Here is a 12710-nt window from a genome sequence, read left to right as displayed (position 1 = left end):
CAGACTGAGAAGCTTCGATAATACAAATAAATAAGATATACTGAAATAAATATTCATAAATTAATGACAACAGACAAAATATATAGTGTAACCATGGAATTGTGAAATAATCCAAACCATTTTTTAAACTAAGCTCATCATTGTCAAATGTTTATCGCAGGTGTTTTTCATTCAATTCCTGCGTTTTTTTATTCATTAACATTAATTAATAGATTGTAGTCACTAATGCCACTTTTCATCTAAACAAAAAATGTTGTTTTTTTTTTAATATTGAAAACTGCTGGAAAGGAATAAAAAATAGCCCACAATAAACTCGGGTATTCTGAAAATAAACTGGATAAAATAAAATTTCATGATGACGAGCTGAGTTTTAAACATGTAGAGCAATATGCCACAATCATATGGTCAAATTATATATTGTGTGTTATTAGTCAGATTATTTATTATACATCTTTTATTTAATTTGACACAAATTTTTTTCCAAACAGTTTCCATGTCTGTGCCTCCATCTGGTGCGAGCCGACCAGTTTCCCCCACAGCCTCTGAAGGCAGCACAGTTTACCAAGGCCGAGTCCCTGAAAGTCATTTGTTTTCCTCGAATCGGACTGACTGGATTGGACGGCCGGGGGTTCCGCCCACAAACACACAAGGTGGAGTTGAAAAAAAAAAAAAAAAAAAAAAAGAAAAGAAAAGAAAAGAAAAAACACACACGCTGGGCCAAAATGAAGCTGTCAAACAGCCGCTTACAGTTTTGCTAAAAGAGGAATTGAGCAATGTGACATGGCATGGAGGCTGACCTGTGGACCCATTAGATAGTTGCATTTTAAGTGCAAATCTGACATTGATTAGTCAAAATTATAAACTTTTCTTTAAAAAAAAAAAAAAGATATTCTCACTAATAACATTACGTTAAGGGAGCATGTGAAAGAAGCCATTGGCGTTAAATTCAGACAATCATTCGCACAGCTTCGGCTCTCATGAAACTTTCAGCTACCCGATAAAATATTACAAAGTGCGGACGGCGATCAGGCACGGTCGGCCTCCGGGAGTAGAAATAATCTCCCGCGGTTGCGTTCAGAAACGACGGTGCGAGATCGGGGGGTAAAAAAAAAAAAAAAAAAAAAAGGTCGGCTGCCTCGGCGTAGCGAAATAGCCAAATGGTTGGATGGAGAAGGGCTGCTTGCGCGTTGAGTGGAGGGAGACGGCGAGAGAGATGGAGGCGGGGGGGAAGGACCATCTCTGCGGGGACTGGAGCCCGGGACCGACGGCGCAGTGCTGGCTATCGTTCAACCCTCCCCTTCTTCCTCCACAACGACGCCGAGGCTCACGCCGAGAGACAGGTAAGCCAGCACAACGGCCGCTCGGTTTCATAATACGGCGGGGGTACGCGGTAAATATACCAAAATAAGCTACTACAACCAGAAAAAAAAACCAAACATTTTCAATGTTTTTTGTTGTTGTTTTTTTTCCTTTAAAACCGCCTCGGTCGGTAGGCTCTTTGTAGTAGCGAAATAAACCAACCGCTGTGGCACGGTACAGACGAGGTCGGCCATACCCGAATTTCTTGTCCTCTACGGCGGGGAAGAAACTGGATAAGACCCCGGAGGTAAATGTGATATTTTCATAAAATTACAACCAGCGACCGTGTTATGCTAATTCCCGCCATCGAAACTCGACTATGCGTGCTGTAACCGGGTTATTTGCGTGGGGGGCATTAACGGTGGTTTCCGCGCCGAGACCTCCATGCGGCTGTTGGCGGAACAGCCAGCCGCCTCTCTCGGTTAGCCATCAGGGATCTCGGTTTAATATCTCACCGTGCAGAGACTCGCCCTCTCTCTCCCCCTCTCTCTCTCACTGACTAGCCCAGAACCACCGACGACCGAGCTCGGAGAACCCGCCTTCTTGTCTTCGCATATGTGCTTTTGGGCCGAGGGAAGGGAGTCTGCAACGCCCTGGCTTTAGTTTTAAGCTCCGTTTTCTCCGTTTGCAGTGCGCCATTGGACCTTGTCACGGTAGGTTTCCTTGTAGAGCAGAGCTGAAGCATGGCGGACCTGGAGCTGTTTTGTCGCGCCAGTGAAGCTACTCAGCCTCGGATGTTAACATGTTTCCTTAGGAGCATCGACTTGCAATTTCGGTACCGTTTAACCGCGCGGTGCCGTAGCGGAAAACGTTAATAGCTACCGTTAAAATACGTTCTCCCGTCAAGTAATGTCGAGGCTGTAACATTTGGCCGTTAAAAATATTTTCCATTTTCTTCTTTCTTCCTGTGCCTCCGCAACTCCTTCCAACCCACCACCACGAAATTTATCTCGGACATTATATCGATTTGTTAACACTTGTTTTTGTTTTGTTTTTTTTTTTTTTTTCCTTCCAATGCTCGGCTTAGTCTGTAATAAATTTAACCAAGTTTTAACGGTAGTTAAACATTTAGCCGTTAAATAACTGTTAAATGACTTGAAACGTTCATGTGGTCCGGGTCTACCCTCTATGAAACTGGATATTATTAAATATTAAAAACCTTTTAATTTTTGTACTAAATGCTGACATTTTAAACGGTATGACTATAAATATATAAGAGAAAATGCCCACTTCAATCTTCCTTTGATGTGCCAAGCTGCCCTTGGCCATGTAATGCATCAGCTCCCCATTTTTAATCGTCCATATGTTGTAAATATAATGAAATTTTAACGTATCTGTTTTCCTAACGGCTCCTGATATACGTTACGCCAGCTCTTTGGCAACATTAAATGGCGATATCGACAGTGTTAATGCAGCTAGGTCACACCGTGGACGCCACGGTGAGCCGGGGCCATCAAGGACACGATGAACAACGAGCAGCCGCCATCATTGGAGCACAGTTCGGCTACGCCTCGCTGAAGAATGCACTAGGTTTTGCTCTTAAATCCCAATAAGACACGCCAGAAAAACGAATAAAACGGCCTGTAAACGCCCCCTCGATCACATTTATTAATTGTAAGCGAATATTATATTGGTTTCCTGGCTCCGGCCCGGGTGAACATTTGGCGAGAAGATTATGGGTTTGCATGGCGGAGCTAGATCCGCGTCCAACGGTGATGAGGCGCCTCTGCCGAGTGGCGCATTTGGCTGCAGTGGTTCCAAGCCACCATTCCCCCTCGTCGGAGACCGAAAGCAGATCCCCCGTCCGTGGTCAGCTGGTCGCCTACAGCTGCCCGTCCGTCCACGTCCATTCGCTTCCTCCTTCCGTGGATCCTCCCCAACCTCCGCTCCGACAGAAAATCCTCCATTACCGAGCGGACCGGGCGAGAAAATGGTCGCTCCTGTGTGTCCACGGTACTTTTGTTTGTGGGATAAGGACAGTACTAATACGCCAGATTCCGGCTGGCGAAATTTGCTCGACGGAGACTCCCGTTGTCGTAGCTAGTCGTGCTAGTTGAAGCCCTCCGCAGTGTTATTTGAGATTTGAAGCCGTCACAAGCAATAGCCTATGTCTCACCATGTAGCGTAAACGTTTAAGGGGCGGTGTAATGAACATAAACCATTATCCAGAGGCAAATTTGAATTCCACCACTTGAAAACATCAGGATTACTTTTATATCACAGACTAGACGCCCTTTTTGAGAAATCAAACCCAATCGTGTGGATATTACACAGATAAAAATTGGCCTTATCATAAAATCCTGTCATTTAATAATAATAAAGACTTACTGGTGGAGAAGCTAATTGTGAGCCTGCACATTAAGGATTGTATTGTAGTCGTCTATTAAAGATCATGCTACTGTGAGACATCACGTTTGATGACTTGATTTTTTTTTTTTTGTGTGTCTTTTGTAGACACAAGACCGTAAAACCACAAATGAATGGAGAAATGGAGGCAACCACCCAAGACCAAGGTGGGATGTTTTACTTTCCCCTCATTTGTTTTATTTATATATTTATATATATTTATATATTTTTATATATATATATAAAAAAATTTTCTTCCTAATAATAGTAAAACTATCTTTTATTATAACGACCAAAAACTAATTGCATTTGTTCTATAATACATTTTGAGCTGAACTCCCTATACCAATAATATTGATGTTTTTCGTTTGAGCATAAAAACATCCTAGAAAGTAGAAAGGCACAATCTTAAGTTACTATAGGAACACTTAGTGATTTTTTTTTTTTTTTTCCCTTCCCCTTCCCCTTTCCCTTAGGGGGGAGATAATTCAACTAGGGCTGAAATAATTAATCGGTTAATTGGTCATAAGTTATTGACGAGTATTTTGATATTAATTATTTAAGTCAGATATTTAAGACAGCAGAGAGTTGTAAGTGTTAATCGTTCGATTAATTATTATATTTGTTTGTTTCTGTTGTCTTTGCACCATGACAGTTTGGGCGCAGGATGACCTTTTAAAATTGCTGGAGGCCATGAAAGTGGCCCTGCCTCAGAAAGACCTGACTAAATACAAAACATCAGAGTCCCACCTTGACTGGCAGAAGGTGGCCTTCAATGCCTTCACAGCAGAGATGTGTAAGCAGAAGTGGCAGGAGGTCTCTAAAGAGGTGAGTCCGCTGAAGTGATATTCATATTGATTGTGAGACAGTCGAATTTATTGTCTGCTAAAAGTCCAATTCAGTGCTCCAGTTAGCTTATGTGTTTTATTTTTCTGCTCTAACCACAGATCCGTAAATTCAGGACTTTAACAGAACTGATAGTTGATGCTCAAGACTACATCAAGAACCCTTACAAGGGCAAGAAAATAAAGGTGAGTTGAAACATACATTTTGCTTGACTAATGAACGACTGGCAGTTTATGAATAAAACTCAGATTTTTCACTCCCATTTTTCGTCTCCATGATATACAGAAACATCCAGATTTCCCCAAGAAGCCCTTGACTCCATACTTCCGCTTCTTCATGGAAAAGAGGGCCAAATACGCAAAGTTGCACCCTGAGATGAGCAACCTAGATCTAACTAAAATCCTCTCCAAGAAGTACAGGGAGTTGCCTGACAAAAAGAAGGTCAGTCAAAAACAAAAGCCACAGCTACTTAAGAGGACTGTGGTACTGTTTGATACGGTTTAAAAAAAAATAAATAAATCTAATAAAACATTGTTTTCTTTTCTACAGAAAAAATATGTTGAAGACTTCTTAAGAGACAAAGAAGCATTTGTGCAAAGTATGATGAAGTTCAGGTGAGATTACTTATTACTAGTCTTCATTATAATGTAGCACTGACACTGGGGATATTAGGCCTGCTCTTCCAGCATATGTAAGGAGGATAATTTTGCTTAGTCTGGTTTATGATGTGCAAATGTAGGGAAGAACACCCGGACCTTGTGGAGAGCATGACCAAGAAAGGGTCAAATGTTCCAGAGAAGCCCAAGACACCCCAGCAGCTGTGGTACAACCATGAAAAGAAGGCCTTCCTCAAAACACACCCAGATGTGAGTGTAGGCATTTACAACATACAAAATACAGCATCTTAAACAATGGTACTACGGATCTTAATATTTGCTGTTTGACACCAGGCGACCACCAAAGACATTAAGGACAGTCTTGGCAAACAGTGGACACAGCTGTCTGACAAAAAAAGACTCAAATGGATCACAAAGTCCCTGGAGCAGCAGAAACAGTACGAGGTGAGACTACGACGACGGCGATATGTTGCATCAGAGTCTTACAATGATGATAAAGTGTAGTGTCTGTAGAGAAGTATTTTCCTCCATTTTAACCGTTTGTGTCCTGTCAATATTCCAGGAGACAATGCGGGAGTACATACAGCAGCACCCGGAGTTAAACATGACCCAAGGGGATATCGTAAAGTCCACCCTGACCAAGGCTGAGAGGCACCTGAAGGACAAATCTGACGGCAGACCTGACAAGCCACCACCGTGAGTCATGCCTAAAAACACACTGCTGACCCATCAAAACGATCCTGGTTGTAGGCCACTGCCCCGACGAGAGAGTTATTTAGACGAAACTTTTCGCGGGTATGCTTTCAGAAATGGTTACTCGATGTTCTGCGCGGAGCTGATGTCGAGCATGAAGGACGTACCCAGCACGGAGCGTATGGTGATGTGTAGCCAGCGGTGGAAGCTGCTGAAACAGAATGAGAAGGACGGCTATCAGAAGCGCTGTGAACAGGTGAGTTCAGGATCGTGGCATATCGGATAAGAAAAGCAAGTCGTTCAGCTCAGTCTTAATAATGTAATTTTTGTTTTTTTAGAGAAAGAAGGAGTATGAAATTGAGATGAACAGATTTCTCAGTGTAAGTCTCATTGTTTTATTTCTCTTTTGATTTGTGTTTTTGCCGTGCTCAGTTTTCACATCACAGCCATTAGTGTTTTCCATTTGTGTGCTATGCGTTTTTCTGTAGGAGTTTCTGACTTATATTCTCTCTTATGTGTGGTCATCCGTAGAGTTTGTCGGTGGAGGAGCAGCAGCGGGTCCTGGGCGAGGATAAGATAGGTCTTAAGAGAGGCAGTGGAGCCAACAGCCCTGCCTCCAAAAAGAAAAGCCCTAAGGCAAAGGTAAGACTGAGTGTACAGCAACAGACAGCCAGTTTGTGGAGGTGGTTGCACTCTTCACATTTGCTCGGATACAGACTACGATTTCCAGTCCAGTTTAACTTTTGTTTTTGTTTTGCCACTTTGATCATGATACAATTTTATCAGGAAAATTAAGGGTATTTTATGTGTAGCGTTGCATGTAAATATCAGATCATTTTCTGATTATTGTTTTTGCTTTGAAATCTGCAGGCCAATCCAGAGAAACCCAAAAGGCCCATTTCAGCCATGTTCATCTTCTCTGAGGAAAAACGGCCCAAACTGCAGCAGGAGCGATCAGACCTTTCTGACAGTGAACTCACAAGACTGCTGGCACGTATGTGGAATGAACTTCCAGATAAAAAGAAGGTAACCAGTCAACGGAATGTAATGTACTGCAGAAGAAATATCAGGCTAGTAGAGTGGTAACTGGAGCCAAATCATACTGATACTGTATGCATGATTGGTAATTTAATTTTCCAATGCATTTTTTGATTGTCTCTTCGTCTTGGTCATTTAGGAGAAGTATAAACGCCTAGAAACGGTCCTGAAGGCAGAGTCAGAGAGGAAGGAAAAGGAAGACCGTAGTCGTCTGCCAGACCCACCCAAGAATGCTCAGGACATCTGGCAGCAGAGTGTCATAGGAGACTACCTGGCCAGATTTAAGGTACACATGACTCCTGGTTTCTAAAATAAAACGGGTAGCTTTGCCGGGCTGTCCAGAATACCGTTTTTGGGGCTTTGGAGCTCCAGTGAGAATTACCCGTGAATATTTGAAGCTTCGAAAGGAGAGTGTGGGGCAATCTGGTAGCATGCAGGCCGCAGTAACCTCAGCCATAATAGAAAAATAAAATTCTAGCAGTTGCCAGACGGCTAAGCTGTTACTTTACAGTTTTCAGGTGATTTTTCAAACTCGTTGTAGATTTGTCATATGCCAGTTTCCTTTGGCGAATCTTGCACTCAATTTTTCAGGGTCATCTTTGCAAATTTGGAAGTTATGCCAGAGGCTTGACTTTCTGAAATCTTCCTATCATAGTTAAAACTTGTAAACCGGTGATGCAATCAAGTGTCACTGTCCCATTGTCAGTGCAGGTACCATTAGATGGGATCTGTGGAGTGTGAAAAATTTTTTACAATTTAAACACTGGTTCAACATGTGATACTAAAATTTCACTTGTGTATTTTGAGTATACATGTATGACCAAAGACAGGCAGAAGCAGATCTCTGGTATACATGCATGAATTCATTTAATGTGTTTTTAATGTTTATCTTTTTACCACCAGGTGTCATCATTCAGTCTCTGGCACTAGTTCATAGTCTAAAATCTAGAATAAAAGATGTATATTTTGTATATGCACTGTATATATTGTCTTACTATATAAAACAAAGTCTCTATTTGACAGTATGTCCAGTAGAATTTGTAATATTTGAATGGATTAAAAAATTGAGAATAGCAGAAAACCCAACAATCGCACTACAATTAATAATGAACTACAGTTGTATGATGCTGTCACAGAAGTGCTGCAAAATACATTTAAAAGCACTAACGTACATACACACTATAAACACATTTAACGTGAATCTCTTGTTTTGCAGAACGACCGGCCAAAGGCACAGAAAGCAATGGAAGCAACTTGGAGCACCATGGAGAAAAAAGAGAAGATCATGTGGATCAAAAAGGCAGCAGAGGACCAGAAAAGATATGAGGTATCACTGTCACTGTCAATGTCCAGGAGGACTCCCTAACATCTGTATACAGTACCAGTGAGAGCTAAACACTGACCTGTCTGTGCTTAACAGAGAGACCTGTGTGAGATGCGCTCACCTGCTGCTGCCATTGCCTCAGGGAAGAAGATGAAGTTTGAGGGTGAACCCAAGAAACCACCATCGTAAGTTTGTAACATCCAACTCGTCCGTGCTGCTTGTTGTTAGTAAGGTACTGAAAGCCTAAAATTTAGATATTCTTTTTTTTTTAATCCCCCCGCTTTTGACTCTAGAAATGGATATCAGAAGTTCTCTCAGGAAATGCTGTCCAACGGAGAGCTAAATCACCTCCCGATGAAAGAGCGGATGGCTGAGATCGGCAGCCGCTGGCAGAGATTACCGCTGAAGGACAAGGACCGCTATAAGAAGATTGCTGAGGAGAAACAGAGGCAGTATAAAGTCCAACTGGAACAGTGGCTCGCTGTAAGGACTGGTTGTATGAAAGGGGAAAAATAAGCCACGAATTATCTACTGAAAATTTCTTATCTAACATACACTTCCATCCTTCCACAGAGTTTGTCTTCACAAGAGAGAAACACTTACAAAGAATATAATTCACAAGTAAGTCAGTCATTTTCCTGTCATGGTTAAAGTTATTGTGTTACATACTGTCAGAGAAAATTTACAGCACAGTACTTCCATTATTTTTTTCCCCCCTTCTCGTATCTTTTTCTTCGACATATTTAAATGAATGTTTATCCCCTTTGACATTTCAGAAAAGGAGAACAACAGCAAAACCAGGAGGCCCCAAGGCAAAGTCCAAGAAATCTGTGAGCGCACACTCTTCTCATTCGTATCCTTAGTCCCATAAATAAGCTGTGTGTGAATTCATGGTGTTAGCCATACCTGATAAATGTCTCTTCCCAAAGGACACGGAGGAGGAGGAGGAGGAAGAGGAGGACGATGAGGACGAAGAAGACGAGGACGATGAGCAGGAGAAAGCTTCCTCTGAAGCAGACTCATCCAGCGAGGATGATGAAGACGATGAGGATGACGATGATGACGTGAGTGACATTTCTCATTGGACACCCACAGGGGTAATGACTTAATATTGATTTGTGCTGCATATTTTTATTATTTATTTATTTATTTTTATTATTTTTTTTATCAAATTTGAAGAAGGAGGAGGATGAAGATGATGATGAGGCGGAGGACAAGGAGAACAAGTCAGAGGACAGCAGCAGCGAGTCGAATTCACCAGGGACGTCAGACTCTGATTCGGACTGAAACGGGCCAATGTCGTCCTGAGACGAACTGAGCAGCGCTGAGCTGAGCCAAGAGTCCAGGGAGCTCTGCCACTGTGCCAACCCTGCTCTCCTCCCACCACCAGAGGGAGCCCCTGCATTGCCTCATCCATTTCACACTCACCCACTTTATGTTGCTGCGTCGGTGATCTGTACTCATGAAGGGACCCTGCCCTTATGTCCAAAATCTGTTTCATTCCCTCCCCGCTGTGATGGTCATCTCACAGCACCGGCCGCTGACATGATGCCAAAAACAGCATCCCACTGGTTTGGTGATGTCATGAACATTTCTGCTGCTGGTTTCAATCTTGATTTGCAGGTTCAGTGGTTTAAAGTTAGAGTTTTACTGTCAAGGGTAATGAATAACCCTCCAGTGTTTGTTCTGTTGTTCTGGTAATTAGTTGAAGACAGGTGGCGTGAGTTGTGAACAGGCTTTAGAGAGCCAAAGAACATAGTATGGGGGATCACTTTAGGAAGGGGGGGGTGTGCGGGGCACTGAAAAATTGCACTCTTCAGAATGTTTCCTTTAATATGTTTTTCCAGAACATTGTCGCTTTGTTCTCTCTCTCCTCAATTTTTGATGTAGATTTTATCATTTGGTTCTTAAAGAGGTGGTATTTTTTCAGGAAAAAAATCAAGCCATTATGAATGTCGTTTTTTTTTTTTTTTTTTTTTTTTTTTTATTTTTGCTTGAAAATTTCTGAGCTTGTTTCTTACCTGTGTTTTACGTTAAAAGACACAGTGCCTATAAAGTGTTCACCCCCCCTTTGACCTTTTTCATGTTTTACTGTTTTAAAATGAACCAAAGTGGATGAAATAGGGCTTTTTGACACTACTCAACAGAAAACTCTCTTAAGGAATACCCCAACATTTATGGGAAATCGACTTATTTTCTGAACTTGACTACGCCCAGACGTGATGTAGGGTGTAATCAAGAAGTGCAGCAAACGTTTGAACACAGAACTGAAACTGACATTGTTTTTCGTTTAACTCTCTGAAAGCTAGCAACGAGCTAAGGGAAATTTCCAAAATGTCTCCCTGTAACGCCACAAGGAAAACAAGTCTCTACAAATGGATCCAGATTAAGCCCAAATATAAAACACAAGACAGCTGGTTGCATATGTATTCACCCTCTTCAATAGTTAGCAGAAGCACCTTTAGCGGCAGTCAGACTTGGGACTGAACTTCTTAGTACCACTCCCACCCAACTGCCAAATCGTGGTTTTTAGGGACCGTGAGTAAATGCCAATTTTCATGTTCAGCCACACATTCTTCACTGGATTTAAGTCTGGCCTCACTCATGCATTTCTTGCATCAACAAAGCCTACTGTGAGCAGATTTACAGCAGTGCCATATTCTTAACTTTTTTTTAATCGGTTGACCCTACTGTAGTCTGCAGGCTATTCCGTCCCTTGAAATTTTTCTTTTATCCTTCCCCCTGATTTATAGTTTTAAGTAAAGTTCTTGCAGTTTATGCAGAATGTCCCTTTTATCTTGAAAATGAAATTCGCAGGCTGTTGGCCCTTCCGGGTACAGGTGTATTTACTGGTCAAACTCTGATTTACACACAAGTTATCTCCATTCAACTTGTGTGTATCATAAAAAAAACTGGTGGATGAAGTCAATATTGAATTAATTGGTTTTATGCATTTTATCTTAACACTTAGTTTGGATGAATTTATAAAGAGTGTTTTCACTTTAACATAAAAGAGGCATTAGTGTCACATAAGCCTTTTTGCATTCACTGTGCTTCATCGTTGGAAAACAAAAAGGTCCAACACTGGTGGAATACTTTTTTTTTTTTTTTTTTTGTAGGCACTGCAGGATCCATTGCCATGTTACTGTCATTAAAGGTGTCATTTATCAAAATTAACTGACATGTCTTGTAGTACATAAATTCATCAGTCTGAAAACAATCCTGTTTGACTCAGTTGATTCAGTTTGTTGTGGTCTGACCGTGACGAACAGTGTTCAGTGTTTGCAGTTTGTCATTGAAGGGATAACACGTTTTCAGATTTAGAGCTCAATCTGACCGTGGTTTTAAGGAGTACGTCACACATTTGGTGTTTGTTTTCTTCCTCTAAACTGTTGTTCTACATTTCAGTTACGGTTTATTTCAATTGTTAATAGGTTTGTTTTTAATTGTGAGCTGTTGCGTTCTGATCCATCTGGATTCGTTGGTTGAGCTGTATGGTCTCCTCTGTTTTTTTTTTTTTTCTTTTGAATTTTTAATGGTATTGACTGTAATCCATCTGGGTTTTAGTCTGATGCTTATCCCAAAAAAAAGTGTGCACTTAATATAAATCTGTCCCTCTGTGTGAGTTTGTGCATGCATGCACAGAACTATGTATATATGAGGGTGTATGTGTGTTTCTTTGCTTTAATGTGTGCTGTTTTTGCTGTTTTGTTGCATACCATGATGTGACTGCAGCGTGCATGTATGTGCCTGTGTGGGGACATCATACCAACACCATGAATGTAGATATTGTTAAATCTTTTAAATTTTTTTTTTTTTTTTCTCTCTCCAAAGGTCTTTAGTGATTCTTTTGCTCGGCGCTGTCATGTCATTTGTTACCTGAAAACAGACTAATGACAAGACTTCCACGACCATCATTTTGGGTCTACAGACAAACAAGTACTTGGCAACTATTAATAATCCGTTCGTAATGGACTGACTTTGACCATTAGGAGTCTCGTCACAGACTGAAATAAAACCAGCGTGGACTATTTAAATAACTTGGGGAGGGGAAAGGAAAGTGATGCTGATATCGATTGATGGGAGTTTGTAAAGGGATTGGGGGAACTGAGTTGCCAGTGGAATTGGGGTAAAAAAAACAAAAAAACAACAAAAAAAAAAAAAACCTTGTAATTTTTTTGTAAATACTGTTTTTGTATTGAGTGCTTATTGTTTTGTTAGTAGTTTAATTTGGCAAACCCTCATCTGTGAATTCCGAGGCCAGCGAGCCTTTCACTCACAGGGGAGAATTTTTTGGTTTAATTCACCTGTTTTAGTTGTTTCTTCTCTCCCTTATGTTGGTTTATAGAGATATCTAAGAAAGCAAAGCTTTACAAGTTTGTACTGCTGACCATTTGACAAAATTTGATGTTTTCTATAGCTGAGGGTGTACTTCTGTCCTTGTAGTTCAAGTATTTGGGGCAAATAAAAATGATCTTTAACAGTTA

At 41.2% G+C, this 12710-nt stretch overlaps 1 protein-coding gene across 9 annotated transcripts; it reads left to right on the top strand.

Annotated features, from left to right (window-relative positions):
* Nucleotides 1-900: 900 nt before the first annotated feature.
* Nucleotides 901-12710, top strand: ubtf (upstream binding transcription factor). 9 transcript variants are annotated; one of them, XM_040123629.1, is made up of 23 exons: nt 1375-1390; nt 1494-1606; nt 1863-3312; nt 3814-3872; nt 4361-4533; nt 4653-4736; nt 4837-4992; nt 5101-5165; nt 5291-5417; nt 5502-5612; nt 5731-5864; nt 5976-6117; nt 6200-6241; nt 6393-6503; nt 6732-6887; nt 7039-7185; nt 8116-8226; nt 8320-8408; nt 8517-8706; nt 8797-8844; nt 9000-9053; nt 9153-9287; nt 9403-12710. In XM_040123629.1, exons 3-23 carry the CDS (start codon nt 3035-3037, stop codon nt 9508-9510), a joined length of 2520 nt encoding a protein of 839 aa, XP_039979563.1. In that variant the 5' UTR covers nt 1375-1390; nt 1494-1606; nt 1863-3034; the 3' UTR covers nt 9511-12710. The 9 variants fall into 9 exon arrangements, with proteins under 9 accessions (XP_039979560.1, XP_039979559.1, XP_039979564.1 ...); XM_040123626.1 differs by lacking the exons at nt 1375-1390; nt 1863-3312 and adding an exon at nt 901-1340 and having other exon boundaries at nt 9406-12710; XM_040123625.1 differs by lacking the exons at nt 1375-1390; nt 1863-3312 and adding an exon at nt 904-1340.

This window comes from Xiphias gladius, chromosome 3 (assembly GCF_016859285.1).
Source record: "Xiphias gladius isolate SHS-SW01 ecotype Sanya breed wild chromosome 3, ASM1685928v1, whole genome shotgun sequence".
Lineage (NCBI taxonomy): Eukaryota > Metazoa > Chordata > Actinopteri > Istiophoriformes > Xiphiidae > Xiphias > Xiphias gladius.
Note: the sequence above shows the minus strand (reverse complement) of the source record. Positions and strands in the feature narration are given on the sequence as shown.